Source organism: Lagenorhynchus albirostris, chromosome 20 (assembly GCF_949774975.1).
Source record: "Lagenorhynchus albirostris chromosome 20, mLagAlb1.1, whole genome shotgun sequence".
NCBI lineage: Eukaryota > Metazoa > Chordata > Mammalia > Artiodactyla > Delphinidae > Lagenorhynchus > Lagenorhynchus albirostris.
The window spans coordinates 953,882-975,770 of NC_083114.1; the positions used below are offsets into that span (position 1 = coordinate 953,882).

The window sequence follows — 21,889 nt, forward strand, 5'->3', positions numbered from 1 at the left end:
CCCTAGCAGGACCCACGTCATTCAGACCAGATGCAGTGGATCTGCCTGTAAAACGCGTGTACAGGGGGTCAGCAAGTATCTCCTCTGGGGAAATCAATTCTCGGCCAACGCCAGCCTTGTCCCTCGGGTAATGTTCTCACTCCCCCCCACACCTGCAAGACGACTCGCTTCCGGAGTCAAACCCTCGTCCTCACTACCCTCGCTCCTCGTGTGCCTGGGGCCGGGCTCCGTCAGTGCTGACCCCTAAACTCCCGTCCCCAGAGCAGCATCACGCGATGACGAGATCGTGAGCCTGGCTGCACGTAACACCAAAACAAGAGCTGAAACGCCGAACGCACAGGAGGGAAGACGCAGTAGCGCGATTCTCTTTGCTCTGATGTCTGACTTGCTTTTCCTGCGCCGCTGGCTAACTGGGCACTGTGTGTGGGTGGCTCCCAAGATGTGTAACTGCAGACAGAAGAAGGAAGAACAGGAAACCACCTGCAGGGACGGGCAGGAATCGTCCTTTAACTCCGTTCCCTGGGACCCCGAGACGCGGGTGCTGTGCCTGACCCTGGACGGGATGGTCTCTTACCCCCGGATGCCCAGGTGGGCAAGGGTGGGTACTACTGAGATGCCTGAATACAGGTGGGGGAATCACTCGTCCGAGGTCACGGAGCTGGTACTTGGCAGGTGTGGGGTTGGAGCCTCTTCCTCAAGCCTGTCCCTCAGGGGGACCCCTGCAGCCTGAGGTCACATGACGAGGGGTTCCTGTCACTGCTTCAGGTTAACTTTGCACCTTTGTTCCTTCCCCACTGATTCTCACTACAAGAAAACCCAGCTCTCACCCAGGACACCAGCTGGCAGTCCGGGGCAGGGCTGGAGGGCAGTGCTGTCCCCAGGAGCCCTCAGTCCGCGGCTGGCTTTTCCGTAAGCCTGGCTGCCAAGGACTTTTCAAAAATGGACAGGGAGCTCCTGGGCACCCCTGGTCGGGGACGGTCTTCCACGCTGTCTCCTCTCCCTGCAGCCACAGCGGCCCTTGGTCAGGTCGTGACAGAAGCCACCCCCCTTGTCAACTGTCACTAAGGCCACCTGAAAAATCACGACTCACGCAAACCAGCGATGCTCCCAGAGGCATGACACCCCCTCCCCTTCTGCTCTGGGGCTGCACTCAGCCCTCTCCTCACCACCAGCCCTGGATTCTTGCGACAACACTTCCTGCGGATTTAAATCCAGTAAACATTCTGGGGAGGAAGCATGCGTAGGCCGGAAACCCCGTTATCCCTGAGCTATCTGTCCCTTCCGCTTCCTGATTTCTTCCTCGTGTCAGCGTCGCATGCCGACCCCAGTTCCTCGACCAACAGGCGACCCCTTCAGCCTCCCCAGGCCCCTGCTTCCTCGTCTGGAAGACCAGGGCATCTTGGGAACAAGCCGGGACCCCCAGTCCTTTCCTCTGTGGCCGGGCCCGGGGCCTTCCTTCTCCCCTGGCAGGTCCTGGCACAGAGCATTTGGACGGGCAGGGGGATCTTCTGAGGGCTCTTAGGGTCACACCGTGTGGCCAAGCCGAAGATCGGCAGGAAATGGGCAGCGCTCACCAGACCACATTCTCAAAGACGTGGTAAGGAGAGGACGGACAGTGGGACAGAGGCTGCTGGTCCCTCTCTCGATGCTGCTTCCAGGATTCAGCTTGGGACCTGTTGGCCTCTGAAGTTTGGGGACATTCTGAATGTCTGCGGTTACAGGCTAACTCCTCCCATACAAAGGGGTTGGAAAACCCAGCCACGGGACCGGGGCAGAAGGACCAGCCACACGCCGCTCACAGGCAGCAGATGTGCGGTGCTCTCCAGCACGCCAGGTGCATAATAATTTTTAACTATAATTTTGCAACTGGAGTTAGCAATCGAGAGTCAAAAGACTTACAATAAATCCAATAAGGGAAACAAGGTAACTTCCAGAAAAAGGGAGCAATGCAAATGACGAAAAGGGTTAACAGTCCAGGTTAAGACTGAGGCTGTTGAGGAGACAGAAAAAAACTTGGCTCACAAATCATGTGAGTGAAAATGACTGAATAAGGAGGTCAGATGGTGTAAGGCTTCGGGACAGTAACGAACCATTTTAGACAAAAACAGGTTTCTGGAATGGATTGCCTCTCATTTTTTTTTTTTTTTTTTTGCGGTACGTGGGCCTCTCACTGTTGTGGCCTCTCCCGTTGCGGAGCACAGGCTCCGGACGCGCAGGCTCAGCGACCATGGCTCACGGACCCAGCCGCTCCGCGGCATGTGGGATCTTCCCGGACCGGGGCACGAACCCGTGTCCCCTGCATCGGCAGGCGGACTCCCAACCACTGAGCCACAAGGGAAGCCCTGCCTCTCATTTTTATTATATCCAAAGCAGATGGAGTTCTGGTCAAAGATAAGAAGAAGTAGGAATAAGGACTAAAGGAAAGGTTTTATGGAGAAAATTCTGAGTCTGAAAGAAACTTAGTCAAATTCGTGAGCTGAAAGGCCCCAAAAGGAGTGCTTCTGAGAAATGAAACACTAACATAAGTGAGAGGAGAAATTGGTCATTCTGGAGTATTTTAGAGTAAGAGAGGAAGGTTGAAAGGAATAAAAAGGAGAAAGTCAGGGACTTCCTTGGCGGTCCAGTGGTTAAGATTTCACCTTCCAGTGCAGGGGTGCCGGTTCCATCCCTGGACAGTGAGCTAAGATCCCACATGCCTCGCAGCCCAAAAACCAAAACATAAAACAGAAGCAATATTGTAACAAATTCAATAAAGACTTTAAAAGAAAGAAAATCAAATCCAGTTCCGAGAGGAGAAAGGCCATCCTCAGGGAGGATCAGAGGAAAAGCTTTCGTCCTGAGGTCTGAGCCGTGAATCATGGCTCAGACGAGCTGATTCCTGGTACACGTCGCACTATGCTGGCCTGAACCATGTTTGCTGCCTGTTTTCTTTTAAACTCACAAAAGTCAAAGTATCATGTAGCTTTTCCTACCCGCCTGAGGCTCCAGTTAATGAAAGGAAAGGATGAATCAGATGTAAGAATATAGCTTTGAAGAAAAAGCCCGGATCATTCAACGACATGATCAGTCTAGCAATCCCCGTGATGTTTGTCTGATAGAGAAATGACTATTTTTGGACTTCAGGTAGCAGAAATGTATCACGAGCACATTCATAGCTATTTGTGGCGTAGGGCCACTTAGAGAATCAGAAAGTTCGAGGCTTCGATGCAGCCTGGTTCTTAAGTGTGTTCTTGTAGTAACAGTTTGTTTCAGAAGGAGTACTCGTGAGGTTTTGTTCTTTTGAGAAATTTAATAGAACAGTAGCAGTAGTAGCTAAAGCTTCAATGGTTGCTTCCTAGTGTCAGGCACTGTTTGAAGCCCTCTCCACATGGTAACTCCTGTAACCCTTATAGGAGTCCTGTTAGGTGCTGTTATGATTCCATTTTGCAGATAAGGAAACTGAGGCACGGGAAGGATAAATGGCTTATTCGAGGTCACACAGCCAGAAAGAGCAGAGCCTGGGTTCTAAGGTATCCCTCCCACACTTGGCAATCGTTCACAGTTTTCCTTATAATCTATAAAAGAAATACAACACCACACAGAAAGCTGCAGTGCTGGTTATATCACCTTCCCCTTTTCCGTGAGTATGAGGTGCACCGTTCAGTTCCTTTTAAAACATTTTTACATGTATGTCTTATATCTGTGGACGATACATAGTGTTATTTTTCATGTTGCAAATATTTATATAAGTAGCAATATACTCTATTTCCTTTGGATTGCGATCTGTCCAGGTCCGGGCACTGGCCACGTCTGGCTCCTGAGCAATTGAAACGTGGCAATTCCAGCTGAGATGTGCTATGCGTGTAAAATACAGAGTAGATTTCAAAGACAGTATAAAAAACAGTAAAGCACCTCTTTAATCATTTTTAGTATTGATTACATGTGGAAACGGTAATATTTTGGACACATGAGTTAAGTAAAATATGTTACTGAAATTAATTCCACCTGTTTCTTTTGATTTTTTTTTGTGTGGCTACTAGAAAACTGAAAACGACCCAAGTGGCTTTGCGTCTATTTCTGTTGGAGGGCATTGATCCAGCTCGTTCCTCTTAAGTACCCTAAGTCTGGGTTTTGTCAATTGGTGAAGGAGAAAGCCCTAAGTCTGAAAAGTAAGAAGTGATTGTTACTGTTCCTGGGGACTTTTCAAGGTGATTTATGTGTAATAACCTGTTCAGTCTTCCTGGGAGGTTGTATGCCTGCATGAAGGAGGTTGTGCAGAGTTCAGAGTCACACAGCTTCAAACAGGCTGAGTGGGGCCTGGCCTGGCCACCAGCTGGTCTGCAGGGCCCCATGAGAAGCAGAGAGAGCCGTGAACTCAACGAGCAGACAGCTTTACTCAGGGACATCAACACCACACAGTCCTTATGTGTCAGTGGGGCTTCTTTTTTTTTTTTTTTAACTTTTAACAGAGCAGTTCTGAGACGACACACATCTGTGGTAATTTCAGCCTTATTGAAACCAGCACAGGCAGTACTTTTCTGACATCCAACATTTTTCTTGCCAATGTTATGAGGTCAACTTTACCCTTTACCACTAATTATATTAACTATTTTTAGGGCAAACTGTCAATGCACTCTACCCATTCCTGCTTCCTACATTTTCAATTTATTTTCTTTAGCCATATCTATTTATATCTGAAGTGTTTTTTTTTTTTTAAGAGATATCCTCATTATTCTGCCAACGATGAAGTCGGGCTTGTAATGAAGTTGTAAACACACTGGGAGGGAAAGATGACATGTGATTTCAATGGGGAGATTGTGGATGAACTTTGGATTCTTTTTCTGATTCTGAATAAAAACCTCACTTTAACATTTTGAATCATACAGTCACAGAACTGGTAGGGACCTGAGGTGTCCTCTGTGTTGGTTAAGACCATGGGCTTTGTATCAGGCAGGTGTGTGACCCTGGGGCCAGAATCTACCATCTATAAAATGGTGATACTAACATCTACCTTCCAGAGCTTTTTTGTGGATTAAATGAGATGACTGCGCTCTGTTCCTTGTACCTATTTTTGATCCACAGTAGTTGTGGTAATTACTATTATTATACCGTCATTATCTCCCCAGATGACTCCAACGGGGTGCAGTCTCTTCAAGCCCATCTAGTCCTGTCCCAGCAGGACCTTCCTCCTTGTTCTCCACCAGGACCCCTGAACTTTCCCCCTGGGGGAGAGGCCCATGGTTAGCAGGCCACCCTCTCCCCGCGCTCGCCCTGTGGGGTGCCCTGGGCAGTACTTACAAGAAAGCTGTGTGGAGGCCCGCTACCAAAGCGCCCCTCAGCACACCCTCCGACCTCCCCACTTCCTTCAACACTCTTCCTCCCCTAGGACCTGCCTCCACAGACGCCTCCAGATGCATCTGAAAATATCACTGTTGAGGCTTTCCCTGGGACCAGCCACCTTGCTCTTAAGTGCTCTTGCCAATGACTGTGGACCCCTTGCCTCTCCAAAGCCGCTGAGGAAGGGCAGGGCTTTCCTAGCCAAGCTTAGGATGCATGTCCCCATTGTCCAGAAACGTATCACACAGCCCCACATCATGGCTCGGGAGGACTCGTTTTGGGCAGCGTAACCACAAACCCAGGAGAAGTCCCCACTTTGGCCTAAGACAGCAGGGAGTGAGAGCTCATGCCAAGGACACCTTCAGAGATCAGCCACGTGTCTGAAGTTGGAGAGTAGTTTAGCTCTGTCATGACCCTGAACTCAAGAAGATTTTAGAGGTGAGCACACTGACACCCAGGGGCTTAAGGAGTTGGCCCACAGGTACGGAGAATACCTGACGTTGACTTCCCCCTCGGATACGATGTTTATTCCTGGCACTAATACCCTTCGGCAATCCCCGCTCGTGTTGAAGTTGAGACAGCCTCCCACCCCCACCCCCACAGTTAGCACAGCGTGTGTCGTCCAGAAGATAAGTGATAATATAATTATGATAATAATTAAGTGTTCAGTTATTAGGCCCTCGCAATTTCTTTGTTTCTGCGTCCTTAGGGCAGGCTCAGGGCCTCTCCCCTGTAGGCTTCTGCGCAGGTGGGAACCCTGGGCCCTTCCCCTCGGATTCTCCACGCTCGCGGGCCCAGGGTCTGACACCTGCAGGTGCCCGGCAGGTGCTGTCCCCTCTTCGCGAGGCCTTATTTATCTCAAGTCTTCTTGTACTGGTTGCTTTTGGACCCTCTTTGTAACGTGAATAGAAATAAGATGTTATTCCTGAAGTACGCCTATTTCTGACTATTGAAAATTTTAGTTGTCTCAGGCACAGCCAAATCCAGGCCAACCCGGACGCTCCAGCCGCCTGTTGCCTAGTAACGACGGCCCTGGCCCCGCCCCGCGCCCTGGCCCCGCCCCACGCCCTGGTCCCCGCCCCGCGCCCTGGCGCGCGATCTCACAGCCTCCCTCCAGGTCCCGCCCCCGCGGCGCACAGTGGTGACGTACAGAGTCCGAGACACTTCCGGCGCGCTCGGCCGCCGGCCCCGTTAACCGGCTCCGTGGGTCCCGGGCGCCATGGCTTCTGTGGGGGTGTCTGTCGGCCGGCAGGCCGAGGATGCGCTGCAGCCACCCGCAGAGCCGCCGCTGCCCGAGACGAAGCCCCTGCCGCCTCCGCAGCCGCCGCCGCCGGTCTCCGCGCCGCAGCCGCAACCGCCGCCGAGGCCTCCGTCACCGGCCGGCGTGAAGGCGGAGGAGAACTGCTCCTTCCTCCCACTGGTTCACAACATCATCAAATGGTAAGGCTCGAGGGGGGTCAGCCCGCAAGACCCCCGCTGCCAGTCACGTTTCCGAGCTCCGGGGGCGCCCCGCGGTACAAAGGAGGAGGCCGACCCGGAGGGGAGCGGCCTCGCCGAGACCACCCCCAGTCGTCCCAAGAGTTCAGCAGACTCTGGCCCTGGGAGTTGCCAGGCCCCGTGCTGGCAGGCCCCGCTACGGTCAGACCACTCGTGTGCAGCCTGGTGGCCTGAAGCCAGTCAGGCTTCTCTGAGCCTGTTTTCTCACCTGTCATTAGGGGTATAGTACTCACTTCGGCGTCTTTCCCAACAGATCCAACAGATGTGTATCATATTACGTGTGTGGCACACTGCTAAGTGCTGTGGGGTGTACAGGTGAAAGGGCAGACTTTTCACCCCCACGTTGGTAACCAGTTAGAAGGGAAAACGTCGTGAGAGAGAATAACCCATAATGCAAAGAGATTATAGGGGTGATGATGGGAACATTACAGGAAACGGGTGCTGGCCGTCTGCCAGCGCTTACGGTGCCCTAACATGGTGTCACGGGGTGATTGTCTCCTTTTGGCCAGTCTTCAGGTTACCTAATTTTTCAAACTGACCCTTAGAAGAAACACACACACACACACACACACACACACACACACACACACACCCAAAATCTTCCCAATCCCCACATTTGCCCAAATTATTTTTTTACCGTTATTTATGATAAACAAAGTGTAAACCCCTGGGCTTAAAATTTTTATTCAGCCATTAAAAACCAAAACAAAGTAAATTACAACAAAGTTACTTTTACAGTAACATTCAGGTGAACATCAGTTGTGGTCCTGGATGTTTTGCTGAAATGGAATTGCTACTCACAACATGAAAATATTGTTACTGGCCCAGCTTGTTTGTTTGTTTGTTTGTTTGTTTTTGTGGTACGCGGGCCTCTCACTGTTGTGGCCTCTCCCGTTGTGGAGCACAGGCTCCGGACGCGCAGGCTCAGCGGCCATGGCTCACGGGCCCAGCCGCTTCGAGGCATGTGGGATCTTCCCGGACCGGGGCACGAACCCGCGTCCCCTGCATCGACAGGCGGACTCTCAACCACTGCGCCACCAGGGAAGCCCCCAGCTGGGTTTTGCTTTTTTTATTTTTTGGTTGGGTTGGGTCTTCGTTGCTGCACGCGGGCTTTCTCTAGTTGCTGTGAGCAGGGGCCGCTCTTCGTTGTGGTGCGTAGGCTTCTTATTGCAGTGGCTTCTCATTGCAGAGCACGGGCTTCTAGGCACGCAGGCTTCAGTAGTTGTGGCGCGCGGGCTCAGTAGTTGTGGCGCATGGGCCTAGTTGCTCCGCGGCATGTGGGATCTTCCTGGACCAGGGATTGAACCCGTGTTCCCTGCATTGGCAGGCGGATTATTAACCACTGCGTCATCAGGGAAGTCCCTCCACCGCTTTTTAAACAGCTGCAAAGCATTTGTTCTCACAGTAGACATTGACTTCATCTGGCTTCACTTGGTGCGAACATACTGTTTATCGAGTAAGGCAGACCGGTCTGTCCTCATGAGCCTGTGATCATCAAGTAGCACTTCTAGGCTGCAGTGACATAGCAAACACAAACGCAAATGCAGACCCTGCAATCCCAGGGCAGTGCTTGATTATAAAAGCGTTATCCAGATCAACCCAAATATACTTATTCTGGTTTTAGGGAAAATATGGAAAAATGAAAATACATGGTGTATATTCTTGCACGCTGATAGAGCAGTTGGGTTGGGCTGGACTCAGAGATCGAGAAGTAACGTACACGAGAGAGAACATGGGCTTTGAAGTCAGATAGCCTTGAATTCGGGTCTGCCCGCTGACGCTTGCTTGCCTTGTAATCTTAGTAAATACGTAGCCTTTCTAGACCTTAATTTTTTTATCTCTAATATGTGAATAATAATAATAATGAACTTCAAATGGTGGGTTCAAATGATAGCTTTATGATGTACTGACCTTGGTGAAACAGCTGCTCTGAGCCTCTTTTTCTCTTGTGAACGGGGACTAGTAATACTTAAGTCATAAGGTTGTTGTGAGGAGTCTCAAGAGCATCCTCCTGTGAAAGGTGGCGGGTTGGCCACATGTGTTTGTTCCCTCTGAAAGCACAGTGAAGACTGGTTTTAAAGCATAAACCCGAAGAGGACGGGAGAGGAGATGATTGCCACAAAGCGATGGCCAAGGGCCAGTCCACCTCCCAGTGCCAGGAGCAGCCCGGAGCAGCTGCCTTTGGCCGTGGCCCCCTCCAAATCCCAGGAGATGGCACTGCCAGGGACCCCTGGTGAAGGGGGACTTAGAGCAGGAGGATTACCTGAAAGGCCTTTTGGACATGGACCCCCTCAGTCCGCTCCCTGATGCAAGCACACAGTGACGACCCTTCCACCTCAGCAGACAAGTAAAGGCGCACACTTTCCCAAGGTTGTTTTTAGGAAAGAGTCAGCTGGAGAGTGTCTGGACTGGGGGACACCAGGCGCACTGCAGGACCTGAGGGAAGGGAGCCGTCCTGAGGAGAGGGCTGAGAGCAAGTCCACAGACTGGGTGTTGAGACCCAGCCACCGCCTTCACCACCCCCACCCCCGGCTTCTAGACTGGCAGCCAAAGAAAACAGACTCTCCCGGGTGTCCGATCCCGACACACAACCCCAGAGACATTGAACTTAGTTCATTGTAAGAAAGTAGATCATCACTCATACTCAAGAGTTTCCACTCAGCCTTTTAGTGTTTCACTGTTTGGGTTTTTAATATTCTTCAGTATTTATTTATACCCCATTTTTTTACTAAGGGATATAAAACAGTTATATTTTCTGTTGCCTTCAGCTTCCCCCTCCCCATCTGATCCAAATTGTAATAATCAGCATTTTCCTTATTGTAAGGTTACATCTTTTTCTTCCTTCACTCAGCATGGTGGAAGCAGTGTATTATACATGTAACCCAAATAGTGTTTACTCTTAAATCTTAAATATGTGGTTGGACAGCCAAAGCCACTAAGCATGAGAAGAAAACCCCAAGTAGGGGCTTCCCTGGTGGCGCAGTGGTTGAGAGTCTGCCTGCCGATGCAGGGGACACGGGTTCGTGCCCCGGTCCGGGAGGATCCCACATGCCGCGGAGCGTCTGGTCCCGTGAGCCGTGGCCGCTGAGCCTGCGCGTCCGGAACCTGTGCTCCGCAACGGGAGAGGCCACAACAGTGAGAGGCCCGCATACCGCAAAAAAAAAAAAAAAAGAAAGAAAACCCCAAGTAAAAAGGACGGGACTGAGCAGCAGAGTGGAAATCCAATGCGCACAGAGAGAAGGGAGGTGCTGTGAGCCTGAGGAAAGGCTGGGATCTGATTTTAAACACTGTGTCTCGGCATTTGTTTGAGCTGCTAGGCTACTGAGGGTCAGGGCTGTGAGGGGGAGGAGGCCTCGTGGAGCCTGGAAGGGTCAGAAGCCTTGTTGGGGGAGATGCCAGCTGCATGTCTAGAAGTATGAAAGGGAGGGGAGGTGGGTGGGGTAGGACAGGCTGCCGAGAAACATCCCTGACCCGTGGGGGGTCCGCGGTTGGTTTGGTGGAGCTGGAGCATAAATCCAATGTAGGGAGGGAGTCGTGGTTGTCAGGCTGGTCTCACTTAGTGGAATTACCCGTCACCACGGGTACTTAAACCTTTGCAGGTCCCCCCGGGCATGCTGGACGTGGCAGAGGAGGGTTGGGGGGCCTCACGCTGGGTCGGCCTTCACCTTCACTTGGGACGCGAGGCTGGAGCTGGCCCAGGGGTCATCGAGGCCGGTCAGCAGGACCCCAAGCCCGCAGGGCCTCTTCCCACACATGTGCCGGTTCCAGTCCGCCCAGCAACCCGCCAGCCGCGGCCTGGCCTTGGGTCCTGATGGCCAGGAGGTGACCCCACGACTCACCTGCAGCAGCTCTGCCCTTCCTTGTCTTCTTCTTTGCTGAATCCGAGTGAAAAGGCCAAGTGCCCAGATAGGGATTGTTGGTAGGCTGTTTGAAGGAATTCTCTCTTGGGAGGAGAGCACGGAGCCCAGGAGGTCGGAGACTGTTTGTGGGTGGTCCTGAGGTTGTGCGTACACACACACGCACACAAACACACAGAGTGTGAACTTGTCTGGGAGCCGAGGAGCCATCTGAAGTTTTTGAGCTCAGGCCTGGGTTTTGTAGAGCTAGATGGGACAGAGGGTTTTAGAAGGGGGAAAGGACTGGGTCCACAGGAATAGCGGGAAGAGGTGCAGGGGTGCCCTGAGGGGGGTGGCAGGTGGAGTGGCTGGGGGGGCAGGGGGCGGTGGGGCACACGGCACACAGGGGTGTAGGTGTGGGATGTCATCGCCGTTTGGATTGCAGGCGATCAGTTGCAAACACGCGCATACCTATCAACAGCCAAGTCATCTAGCCGTATAATCGTGTACATCTTAGCACGGACAGACACCCAGGGTGCATTCTACATGAAGAAAGCGAGAATCAGAACCGTGTGTGGAGTGTGGCCACATTTGTCAAAACAAACTGAAAAGTATGTGTGTGTTTGTGTGCTACTGACTATCTTGAAGAGATATTAAACAATACGCACCACGTGTTAACAGAGCTTACCTGGGACAAGGGATTAGAGGGACTTCCCTTTTGTAAGCCTTGGTTGTCTGTCATTAAACATTCTTTTGCCTCAAGCCCTGTAACTGTCGTAACTTAAAGGCCCTACTATTTTAGAAAGATGCCAGCCACTGACGTTAGTGTGGGGAGAAGACTGGTCCCAGGGCCGGTCGGCGAGGAGGACATTGGGGGTGTGGGGACATGGGGCCGAGGGGGTCGGAGGTTTTGAGGAGGAAGAAATAGTTTCCCATTTCTTTCCCGAGTCGGATGCCACCAAGAGATCAAAGAAATGCCTCTCGGATTTGGGAGGACGTGACTTCAGTGACCTGGTGGTTCCTTCTGCTTCTGAGTCACCAGTGGACACACCTGCCCAGCTGACGCCAGTTTGCACCTGCAAGTGAAGCATCGTTCTTAGGCTTACCCGCTAGAACTGTGTGGTGTGCCCGAGCCCGTGTCTCCCACCGGGCGCCGCCACGCATCACCCGGGCCTGCCCAGAGGACCGGCAGGAAGTGGCCCGTCACTCGAGCCACGCGGTGGTGTCCTGAGCGCCCTCACCTTGCCCTGGTTTGTGGATTTTGTGCTTCTCCAACCAGCCTGGTCTCCTTTGTTTCCTTCTGAGTCAGGTGCCGACCAGCACTGGCCACAGAGGCGGGCCCCCTGGAGCTCCCGCTTGCTCCCTGGTACCCAGGCCATCTCTTCTCTCGGCTGGAGTCAGGGTCCCGCTGCCTCCGCCTCAGGCAGCCCGAGAAGCTTGCGCAGCCGCCTCCCAGCTCAGCTTCCCTCCGGGTGGGCTTTATAAATGGCTCCTAATTTCCTCCCCTCCCTTTTTTTTTTTTTTTTGCATTTTTTTATTGAAGTCTAGTTGATTTACAATGTTGTGTTGATTTCTGCTGTACAGCAGTGATTCAGTTACACATATATGTACATTTTTTTAATATTCTTTTCCATTATGGTTTATCATAGGATACTGGATATACTTCTCTGTATTATACAGTAGGACCCTGTTATTTACCTAATTTTTATTTTATATATTTTTGTTTGTTTTTACCTTGTCCTTTGAGACTTGTGTGATGTAAATCAGTTTTCTTAAAACTATATTTTAATTTCAAAACTCCCTTGGGACTTAAATTCGTAACGATGTGTTAGCACATATGCCATCCAAGTGGAATGATTTCAGAAGCCCAAGTGGTGTCTGTCCAGGGTTGTAGATCTGAGCTGAGACATAAAAGAATTAGAATATAAGGTGCTCCCTCGAAGCTGGGGTAAGGTGTACCACTGATGGTGTGTGCAAATTGAGGGCCTCAGATGGCAAGAGGAAATGTTTGGTTGGCCATTCATTCCCTAGAATAAACTATTGATTCTCCAAATCTTGCTTCCAAGTTCAAGCTATTGATAAATAGTGAGCAGGCCTGGTGCATCTCATTTGTCAGGAATGAGCTGTAACCGGCGGATCGCCAGGAAAGATGGAGATTCTGTCTGCGTAAGCAGAGAAATGATTAATAAGAAACATGAACTGGCACCATCTGGGTTGAAATTTCCCATCAGGGATGAACGTTTATTAAAAAAAATAAACGATCATTGACAGTTTTCCCCTCTCACGCTACTCAGTGGGTGACTTTGAAAACAGCCTGTGAATCAGCTTTTAGATTTTAGTCTCAACTGCCTTGTTTTCAAAAGCTCATCCATCCATCTACTAACTTTTAAAAAATTTATAGGAGCAACTGACAGGCCGTTTCTTTGATCGTAGGTGAAGGTTTTTGTTCTTGTTGTTTGCTTTTAATTTAGTCATGACAGGGAGCATGGATCTCTGGGCAGCTAATAATAGCTGTGAGGTGAAGAGTACGATCCTGCCTTTAAAATGAGCGTGACCGGAAGGCGAGGAATTTACACGAGTGTGGTGGGAGAGGACGGGTACCTGCTGAAAATTTTCCAGTAGCTTGTAACTAGTTTAAAATTTATGAATAGCTCTGTGGAAATTAGGATGTAAACAGGTTCAAGCATCTGAACATCAGCTAAAATTATCTTTTGCTCGTTGATAGTCTCCTGAGTGGCCTGGAATGTCTCAAATTAGAAATGTGGTATTTCAGCAAGAGTTACTTGCCGTTTGTTACATGACATTGGTAAGAGTTTTTCATTCATTCAGCAGACACTTAGGAACTTATTTGCCAGGCGTCCACTCTTGCAGCAAATGTTGCCTCAGTGTGTGCAGCGCCCATGGCCCGGGCTGGGGAAGCAGCTCTGCTGGAGGGCTCAGCGTCCGGCGGGCACCTGCTGGGGGCTGGGGTGCCGCCTGCACTACGGCTGCACAGGCAAGAACCCGCCCCGTCCCCCGGGCGCACAGCCCAGCCCAGCCGGGGACACAGGCAACAGGCGTTCTGACGTGGGGATGCGAGGATGGAGCTGTCTGGGCTGATGGTGCTAACACCTGCCCTCTGCCTCCGCAGCATGGACAAGGACAGCCCTGATGTCCAGCAGGACCTGAACGCCCTCAGGACCAAGTTCCAGGAGATGCGCAAGGTGGTCGGCGCCATGCCTGGCATCCACCTGAGCCCCGAGCGGCAGCAGCAGCAGCTGCACCGCCTCCGCGAGCAGGTCCGGACCAAGAACGAGCTCCTGCAGAAGTACAAGAGCCTGTGCATGTTCGAGATCCCCAAGGAGTAGATGAACTGGCCTGCGGGACGAGGCGGGCACGGGCCTCCTGTCTTCCAGCCCTGTGGAGGGGGTCTCTGGCACTGCCTGCTTAGCTGAACGTGGCCCTGACCGCGGAGCGGTGTGCGTGCTGGCCTCCCTGGGCGTCCTTGTGTACTGTCCCCACGGTCCAGATGCATAATGACTGTGTGCGTGCCGCCGGATGGAGGAGGGCTCCTGAGGCCGGAGGGGCGGGGCCACGGCACGGCCTTCAGGCTGGGCTGGCAGATCCCGGGGAAGGGAGGCAGCTGCCCTCTGCCCCTCCCCTCCGCTCCCGGCCCAGGTGGTGGGTATCCAGGTAGCCAGTGTTGAGTGAGCAGCAGGGTGCGTGGAGTCCACTGGACAGTTAGGCCTGCACTCACATGGCGAGGGTTTAGGATAGAAAAAGGCCTTGGGAGAACGGCACGGTTCCTAAAGACTTGAGGGTGGCTTTTTGCTCTGGAATATTTGTTTCCTTCTGTGTTTGAGGGGTGGGTGTCACCATCCGTGGGCTGCCCACCCAGGGCCCTGCCGGCAGCCCCGCCTCCAGGTTTCTGCCTCCCACGTGTGGGTGGGTGGCAGAGGCTCTTGCTCCTCTGTCCCTTGTCACCTTCAGGCAGCTCGTTTAGCCATTTCATGCCCAAGAATGGCCAGACCGCCTCAGGCCACGTGGTCTCCAGGTGAACAGACCCCTTCCAGCTTCTCAGAGTCCCGTTCCTGGTTTAGCGCGGCTTCCCCTCTGGCCTCACTGTGCGCAAACAGGCGGCCATGATGTGCTCGCCACTCAGAGCCCCTCGGGGTGGGGAGAACTCACCTGGCAGTCGTGCAGCCAAGGCCTGGTTCATAGATGCTTATAAACACCTTTGTTTCACCTAGACGGACGTTGTGTTAGTGTGACCAGACTGAGGTAAGAGCATCTCTTTCCTTCGCCTCTGAAGGATGCGGGACAAACGGGCTCATAACCTGTGCTGACCGAGTCGGGGGCTTAACAGCTGCCTGCCAGTTGGCAGGAATGTAGGTTGAAGATGTTTTGAGCAGGGGTTCTGTCCATGTCAGGCGTGCAGGGGGGTGTCAGGTTTCAGCGGCCTTGCCCAGAGGCGCAGGCTCTGAATTTAAGTGGGTGTCACCTGTTAGTCCAGCTCTACCATGGGGCTGTTATCAACTGAATCAGTTATTTTCTTGACGTTTCAGAGTAGTGTGTGGGCCGGTTTTAAGGCTCCGACCAAATACTGTGGGACACGAAGCTCAGAAACACCAGGCGGCCGGGCTCTCCCGGAAGGCTGCGGCGGACACGGGCTCCTCATGGGCCTCTCCTGTGCTCCAGAGTTGTGACTTGTGGCACTTTTCAAGCGTGTGATTAAAAGAACTTGTGCTCTGCTGTCAGGACGTCTTGGGTTTGTACTGAGAAATTCACAGTAGGACCTCCCCTTTGGATAGTGGAGAGGAAAACCTCTGCTTTGCTCGGAGGAGACAGAAGGAACTGTGGGCACCTCCACTCTGTGCCCCCGCGCCAGCCCCCAGCACACATGGCCACATCAGCTAGACCATCGTGAACATGGGCTGACCCTCCCGGGAGTGGCATCCATCCCCAGGGTGCAGCTGGCCCGGGGGCCCCCGGGGCTGCCATTCCTCCTCTCAGAGGTGGGTTGGGCCCTGGTGGGGGGCAGCCCCCCAGAACGGTTGAAAGCCCTCCCCGGGACAGCATTGACACCTCACTTGGATGCCTGTTGGTGGGCACCATGTAAGACGTCGCCCGTGGCCCTCACAGCAACCCCAAGCAGAGGCGTCTGCTCTCTATTTCACGGGCAGAGAGTTTGGGGCTTGGCAGGCGTCACTTGCCCCAGGCGTGCACAGTTACTAGTGGCGGAGAGAGCTGGGTCCCGAGTTGGGACTGGGTGCCTTCAACTGCTGGGAGAGGGGGTGCTGGACCCCACGTGGGTGGCGAGCGCTTCCTGGAGCCGGAGGGGCCGGGGCCGCTCATTGTGACTGGATCCAGGTGGCTACGTGGCAGAGCCTGAAGCCGACTCAGGATGAGGGTCCTGCACAGAAGAGGGCCCGAGGGACCCCTTGAACCGTCTGCGGGTTCCAGGTTTGGTGACGCTTTGTTGCCCTGGGCCTGTGCTGAGTATAGGACGGCGCCGGCCGGTCCCGGAGGCCCTTGGGGCTGGGCTAGTGGGCAACCTAGGCAGGTAAACAGCTGGAAAGGTGCATCTCTAGGAAGGACCCTGAAGTGCTTTGTTTTTGTCCTGGCGTTCTGAGGAGTGGCTCCCCAAGCGGAAAGGCATCCAGTCAGCTGGAGCTTTTGTGGAGCCTTTTCTCCCAGGAGGGCTGGAGCTGTGTTCAGAAAGCCAGGATTATTTTCCAGCTCTGGGGAAGGGGAGTCTAATTCCACAGAAGTAGAAACCCGCCTCTCCCTTCTCACCCTTCCCCCTATTTCTAAAAGCAGAGGAAGCATGGTTTTCCATTTTAAGTTATTTTATTTTACATTAAAAAACCAGTAACAAGACTAACTTCAAAGGTAAGGTTTTGTTCACGTCAGGTGGTGACACCAGAACTACCATAAAGTGCAAGTTCTGTGTTTTGCTTTGTGCAGTTGCACACACATGTAAACAAGGCACTCCCTAGACCGGACCCCGCCCTCAGTTGCAGTCCAGCTGTCATGGCAACCCCCAATCACAGATAATGCCCCGTTTTGTCCTGGCCCTCCAGCTGGCAGGACCCATTTCTGAAAGCCCAGTGGTGGCTGATTAACTCCCATTCCCACCCCCATTCTTAGGTCTTTGTGAGAAACAAGGCAAATTCAACCTCTGCTGGGCGGGTGGGGCTAGCGGGCGCTTACGGGGGATCGGACGTGGGGGGAGCCCGGGCTCAGCTAGCTCTCTTTCCTTCCGGAGCAGATAATGGTCCCTTCTCGGTTTCTTTGAGTCTCCCCAGTGAACAGGCTGGAGTGCTGGGAAGGAAGACGCCCGTCCGCGCGCGCCCGCACGCGGCTCGGGACGCACGGCCCGGACACTGGACTCTTGGACAAGAGGGTCTTCTGAGGCTCTGCGTCCGCGCGGGGCGGGAGTTCCTAGCTGATAACGCAGCGTTCCTTGTCCTTGGTCTGGCCGCCGCCGCTGGCCTTCTCGCGGATGTACATGAGATCGCTGTGCACGCTCGGCCTGCGCGCCCAGGGCGCCAAGATGCCGAAGGCGTCGTCCTGGTCGCCGCCCGCTCGCCGCAGCCTCTTGCCCCGCAGCGCCTTCTTGTGCAGCGCCTCGCAGTGCTGCGCCGATACCCGGCGGTGCAGGTCCGGGCTCATCTCGCGCGGCAGGTTGGCCATGGCGAAGAGCGCGTGGAACATCTGGTCCAGGCGGCTGTTCCTCTTGGCCGAGATCTCGAAGTAGGCGCAGCGCTGGGGGTCGGCGCCCACCAGCTGCTCGATCTCGCGCTGCTCCACCTCGCGGTGGAAGTCCCGGTCCCCTTTGTTGCCACAGATGACCAGGGGCACGTCCACGTTCTCCTTGGTTTTGTTCTTGAGGCAAGATTTGGTGTCGAGGATCTGCCGCTTGAGCCTCTGCACCTCCTCGAAGGAGTCGCGGTTGTCCAGGCTGAACACCAGGATGAACACGTCTCCTACGGGGAGCAGAAAAGGAGAGGGTGAGGGCAGCCGCCAGGGGACAACTTAAGCGGGCTGACTTCGGGGCCTCCCGACGCCGGGGCTCCGGCCGCCGCGAGGGTCGCGCCGAACTCTCCGCGGCCGCGCCTCCAGCCCAGGCGTCCGGGGACGAGGGGTCCCCGGCACTGCGGCGGCGCGCTCCCTCCCCTGCCCGCTGTCCGGCCGTCCCGGCTCACCAGTGAGGATGGAGAGGCGCCGCATGGCGGGGAAGGGGTGGTTGCCGGACGTGTCGAGGATGTCGAGCTGGTAGATCTCGCCGCGGATGCAGTAAAACTTGCGGTGGAAGTCCTCGATGGTGGGCGTGTAGGCGTCCTCGAAGCGGCCAGTGAGGAAGCGCGACACGATGGCCGTCTTGCCCACCTTGGACGAGCCAAGGACCACCATGCGGTAGCAGTTCTTGGCCGGGATACTCGGTTCCGAGTCGCTCTGGCACATCTTCTTGATCATCGCGGCCAATTTCATTGAGCAGAGGGACCGCGGGGGCGGGCGCGGGGCCGCGAGACGAGCCGACTGTGGCTGGGGGAACGGGACAGAGCGGCGCGGCTCGAGCTCGGGACGAAACCTCTGCCTCTCAGCGCCCGGCGACTGCCCTTATATGCAGCCCGCGTGGCCGCCCCGCCCCGCGCCCGCCCAGCCTCTGCGCGTCACGGTGCGCACGCTCGCGGGCCCCACCGCGCGCTCCCTCCACCTCCGCGGGCCGCTGCCCGTTCCCGCCCGCGGGGCTCGGGAAGGAAACGGTACAGGGTCTGCCTGCGGCTACGGGCGCGCGGACCCTTCGCTTCTCCGCTGCGCGGGGCTCAGCGGCCCTAAGGGCGTCGGGGACACAGTCCCGGCTGTGCCTCTGGCCTGGGGCAAAGAACCCCCCACTCCCCTGCCACCGCAGCACTCACACGCGCACACACTCACTTTCTTTGGGACGCAGCTTCGCCAGAGAATAACGACACTGGGCAGCGTGATGGCATGTGCTTGCCTGGTGCTAGGCACCGCGTCCGGGCTCCGCCCATCTTCTCGCCAGCTCTGCGAACTGGCCCAGCGTAGGCCCCTTCGCGTCCCAGAAGGGTTTTGCTCCCGGGCGGCCGTGCCAGCGCGAGGTGGGCGCCTCGCGCTCCGGCCGCCAGAGCGCAGCAGAGGCCCCGCCGCCGGAACGGGGAGCCGTGAGCGCCACGCTCAGGGCTGGAGTCAGCGCAGCCAGAGCGTCCCGACCCCGCGTTCTACTGCAGGCTCAGCTCCTTTCTCCCAACCAAAGATCCGCTGGATCCTGGCAGGGGTTTTCAGCCAGAGGCTGTCCCGTCATCTTCCTGTCGGAGACTGGAAGGACCAGAGGTTTGCCCTTAGTCAGTCTGAGGCCAATGTCCCCTCCCCTCCCCATAGCATTTTGTGCCTCTGGAGTCCCGTGGGCCAACATTCCCATTTTTATAGTTGGGGGAGCTGGTCTCGAAGCCAGAGTGAGCCTGAATGCTGTGTGGGCATCACAGCAGTCTCCGGCCTTCTTTGGACCTCGGGTTCCTCTTCTGGAAGATGGCGGTCTGGCTCTGACTGGCTGAGAACTTGCGAACAGTGTAGGGGCAGGACCTAGTAATAACAACAATAGCAAATGACCCACGAGGCTGCAGGACAAGCCGGGGGGCGGGGGCAGCAGGTAGATCAGTAACCAGGAGTGGGCTGCTGCCGAAAGGCTGGGGAAGAGGCTGCCGGAGCTGGCCAGCTCTGGCCTGGAGCTCATGGAAAAGCCATCGCTCCCCGTGGTGACAGGCGAGGCACTCTGATTTGGGAGAAAGCCAGGGCTGTTAGCTGTTGCCACCCACCCATCCACGCATCCACGCAGGTCGGAGCTGTGGGCAATGCTGGGGTGCCAGCCCGCACCCCTAGCTGTTTACACAGGGCCTCTAGACTCTCATGGGCTTCTCGGCCAGCCCTCTATGACGAGGATTCCAGCAGAATCTCACACCCTCTGCAGGGGGGCCAGGAGAGTGTTTATTCCACGTATTCCATGCCAGGCATTGTTCTTAAGTCCTTCCTCGCGGCACCCGTGAGGGGTGGGAACTATTACTCTCTCCATTTTACAGGTAGAGAAACTGAGGCAAGGGAAGTGACTTGCCCAGGGCCCACAGCTAGTAACTGCAGGGTCCAGGGTTTGAACACAGCTCTCCCTGGGGTGGTCAGTGGGCCAGGACCCAGCCTAGGGTCAGAGCCTCCCTCCCCCGACCCCAGGTCCGGCCCCTTCCAGCTGGTGACAGTGGTGGGTACTGAGCCCAGCCTGGGTTCTCAACCTTCGATTCCTGGCACCTGGGCCCATCCCCACCCACAGATGCCGGGTTCTAAGACTTGTTCTCCCAGGTCAGCCAAGTTCATTAGGCCCTGAGCACACCTGTCGTTCTTTCCCCAAAGTGTGCCCCCTCCCTCCCACCATTGCATTAGTTCTAGGTTGTCCAGGTTTACGATGTTACCAGTGATCTCTCTTCCTATGCTTGAGCGCCTGCCTGTATCATTTCCTTGCAATGAAGCGATTTTCCAGCTCCGAGTGGAATGGGGAACCCAAACGTTGGGGGTGGGCTGGGGTCGGACAGCTGGAGCCCAAGGCAGGAAGTGTCCACCACAGCCTGGTCTGCTAGCACAGAGTGGTTGAGAAGGTTCTTGAAAGCCGTATTGAGGAGTGCCGGGCAGGCCACGTCAGGGGGCGTGTGGATGGACGCTGCGCTGAGCGCCAGCCTGCCGCCCGAGCCCACCCCCAGCGGCTCCTCGCCCAGAGGGTCCTGTGTCACCCCGGCCCACAGCCGCACCTGACGAAGAGGGCAGGGCTGAACGGAGCTGGGTTTCCCCTCTGACCTCGCTTCCTCGGCAGTTCCCTCCTCAGCTGCGGGCTGCTCCCATCACAGCTGACCCTCCCCACTCCGGGCCCACCCCTCACGGCGGCGTGACCCGCGGGTCAGAGGCCCGGAGGTGCTTGGTCTTGCCCTGACAGAGGGAGGGCTTAGGCCATGGGGGCCAGCATGTCCTTGAAGGCTAGGGAGGATGTGTGTGGAGCGGTGCCCGCGGAGGGGTGAGCTTCCTGTCCCTGAAGGTATGTGAGCAGAGGCGTTGGGTAAGATCAGCCTCTGTGCCTCCTGTGGCCCCTCGAGCCCGGAGACCTCTGGAGCCCAGACACCAAAGGGCACCCTTGAGGCGCTCCATGGCGGGGTGGGGGCCCAGCAGCTCCGGTGCCCAGGGCGGGCACGGCTGTGGCAGCCACTTCACAGGTGAGAACGCAAGGCTCAGGGCCAGGCGCACACAGAGTACACCCGTCTGCCATCCTGAAGGGAGGAAAGGCGAGTTCTGTGCCCTTGGAGGGCTGGGGGCTGTGCAAGGGAGGCCGGGCCCAAATGCGGGTCCTGCCCCGTCCCTGTGGCTCTGTGGTCAGGCCCGGCAACCGGCCCCGGATGGCCCCACAGCTGCTCCTTGTGGCCACACGAGGTCCACGAGGGATCAGGAGAGAAAGGTCAGTACCCAGAGACACCAGGTTTAGCAGGGGGATGGGGGAGGGCCCAGTGCTTCCGACCCAGGAAGCCGAGGCAGGGCCGGTCCCGCTGGCCCCCCCCAAGGGGCAGAAGTGGGGTGAGGCTGGTGGCACAGGAGGCCCAAAGGCCTGGGCTAGTCCCCCCCATTCGGCGTGGATGGCGGCGCCGCTCCTGGCTCACGGACCCCCTCCCAGACCCCAGCCTGCCCCTCCCTGGCCTGGACAGACAGAGACCAAGGAGGGGCTGGGGTCAGGCGCCTTTATTGGTCAGGATGTGGTGGGTGGCAGGGGGCTCTGGGGCCACACGGCACCTTCCAGGCCCCCAAGCCACGTTTCCAAGGCACTGGACGGCCCAGGCCAGGCACCGCTCTCCCCCTCCCCTCGAGGGGCGTGTGCTCGGGGCAAGCCCGAGGTGGGGACCCCCACGGAGTGGCCGCGGTCCGTCAGCTCCTCTTGTGGGCCTGGGAGGCTTTCTGCCGGTAGATCTCAGCGGTGAAGGGCCTGCGGGGGTGGGAGAGAGGCTCACTCAGCTGGCGTCGAGGTTGACGCTGCCACCCAGGCCCCCCACCCGGCGTGGACAGGGTGAGGGGTCCGTGTGGGAGCAGGAGGGTCCAGCACCACCTGCCCGGCACCCGGGCCACCCTGTGCCTGCTCTCAGCTGCTCGTCTGCCACCCTGACGGTGACTCGGCGTGGCCAGCTGCCCAGGCCCCAGGAAAGGCCTTGGAGGGAGAGGCA

General features: G+C 55.7%; 3 protein-coding genes across 8 annotated transcripts in view; 1 reads left to right on the forward strand and 2 right to left on the reverse strand.

Annotated features, from left to right (window-relative positions):
• Positions 1-6,479: 6,479 nt before the first annotated feature.
• Positions 6,480-15,385, forward strand: MED9 (mediator complex subunit 9). Of its 5 annotated transcripts, none has more exons than XR_009537757.1 (3): positions 6,480-6,756; positions 13,780-14,309; positions 15,194-15,385. XR_009537757.1 is itself a non-coding variant. In XM_060135539.1 (3 exons), exons 1-3 carry the CDS (start codon positions 6,536-6,538, stop codon positions 15,357-15,359), a joined length of 564 nt encoding a protein of 187 aa, XP_059991522.1. In that variant the 5' UTR covers positions 6,480-6,535; the 3' UTR covers positions 15,360-15,385. The 5 variants fall into 5 exon arrangements, 4 of the variants coding, with proteins under 4 accessions (XP_059991522.1, XP_059991523.1, XP_059991526.1 ...); XM_060135539.1 differs by having other exon boundaries at positions 13,780-13,956; XM_060135540.1 differs by having other exon boundaries at positions 13,780-13,927.
• A 1,074-nt stretch (positions 15,386-16,459) lies between these two features.
• On the reverse strand, positions 16,460-21,264 carry RASD1 (ras related dexamethasone induced 1). Of its 2 annotated transcripts, XM_060135536.1 has the most exons (3): positions 18,567-21,264; positions 17,837-18,176; positions 16,460-17,617 (listed from the first exon to the last, which is right to left on the reverse strand). In XM_060135536.1, the coding sequence occupies exons 2-3, from the start codon at positions 18,120-18,122 to the stop codon at positions 17,073-17,075; spliced, it is 831 nt and encodes a 276-aa protein (XP_059991519.1). In that variant the 5' UTR covers positions 18,123-18,176; positions 18,567-21,264; the 3' UTR covers positions 16,460-17,072. The 2 variants fall into 2 exon arrangements, with proteins under 2 accessions (XP_059991519.1, XP_059991520.1); XM_060135537.1 differs by lacking the exon at positions 18,567-21,264 and having other exon boundaries at positions 17,837-18,265.
• Positions 21,265-21,398: 134 nt separating this feature from the next.
• The window catches only part of PEMT (phosphatidylethanolamine N-methyltransferase), a 46,429-nt gene continuing 45,938 nt past the window's right edge, over positions 21,399-21,889 (reverse strand). The window contains exon 7 of the mRNA XM_060135538.1: positions 21,399-21,654. Within this exon, the coding sequence (XP_059991521.1) occupies positions 21,597-21,654 (58 nt within the window). The 3' untranslated portion in view covers positions 21,399-21,596. The remainder of the gene's footprint in view (positions 21,655-21,889) is intronic.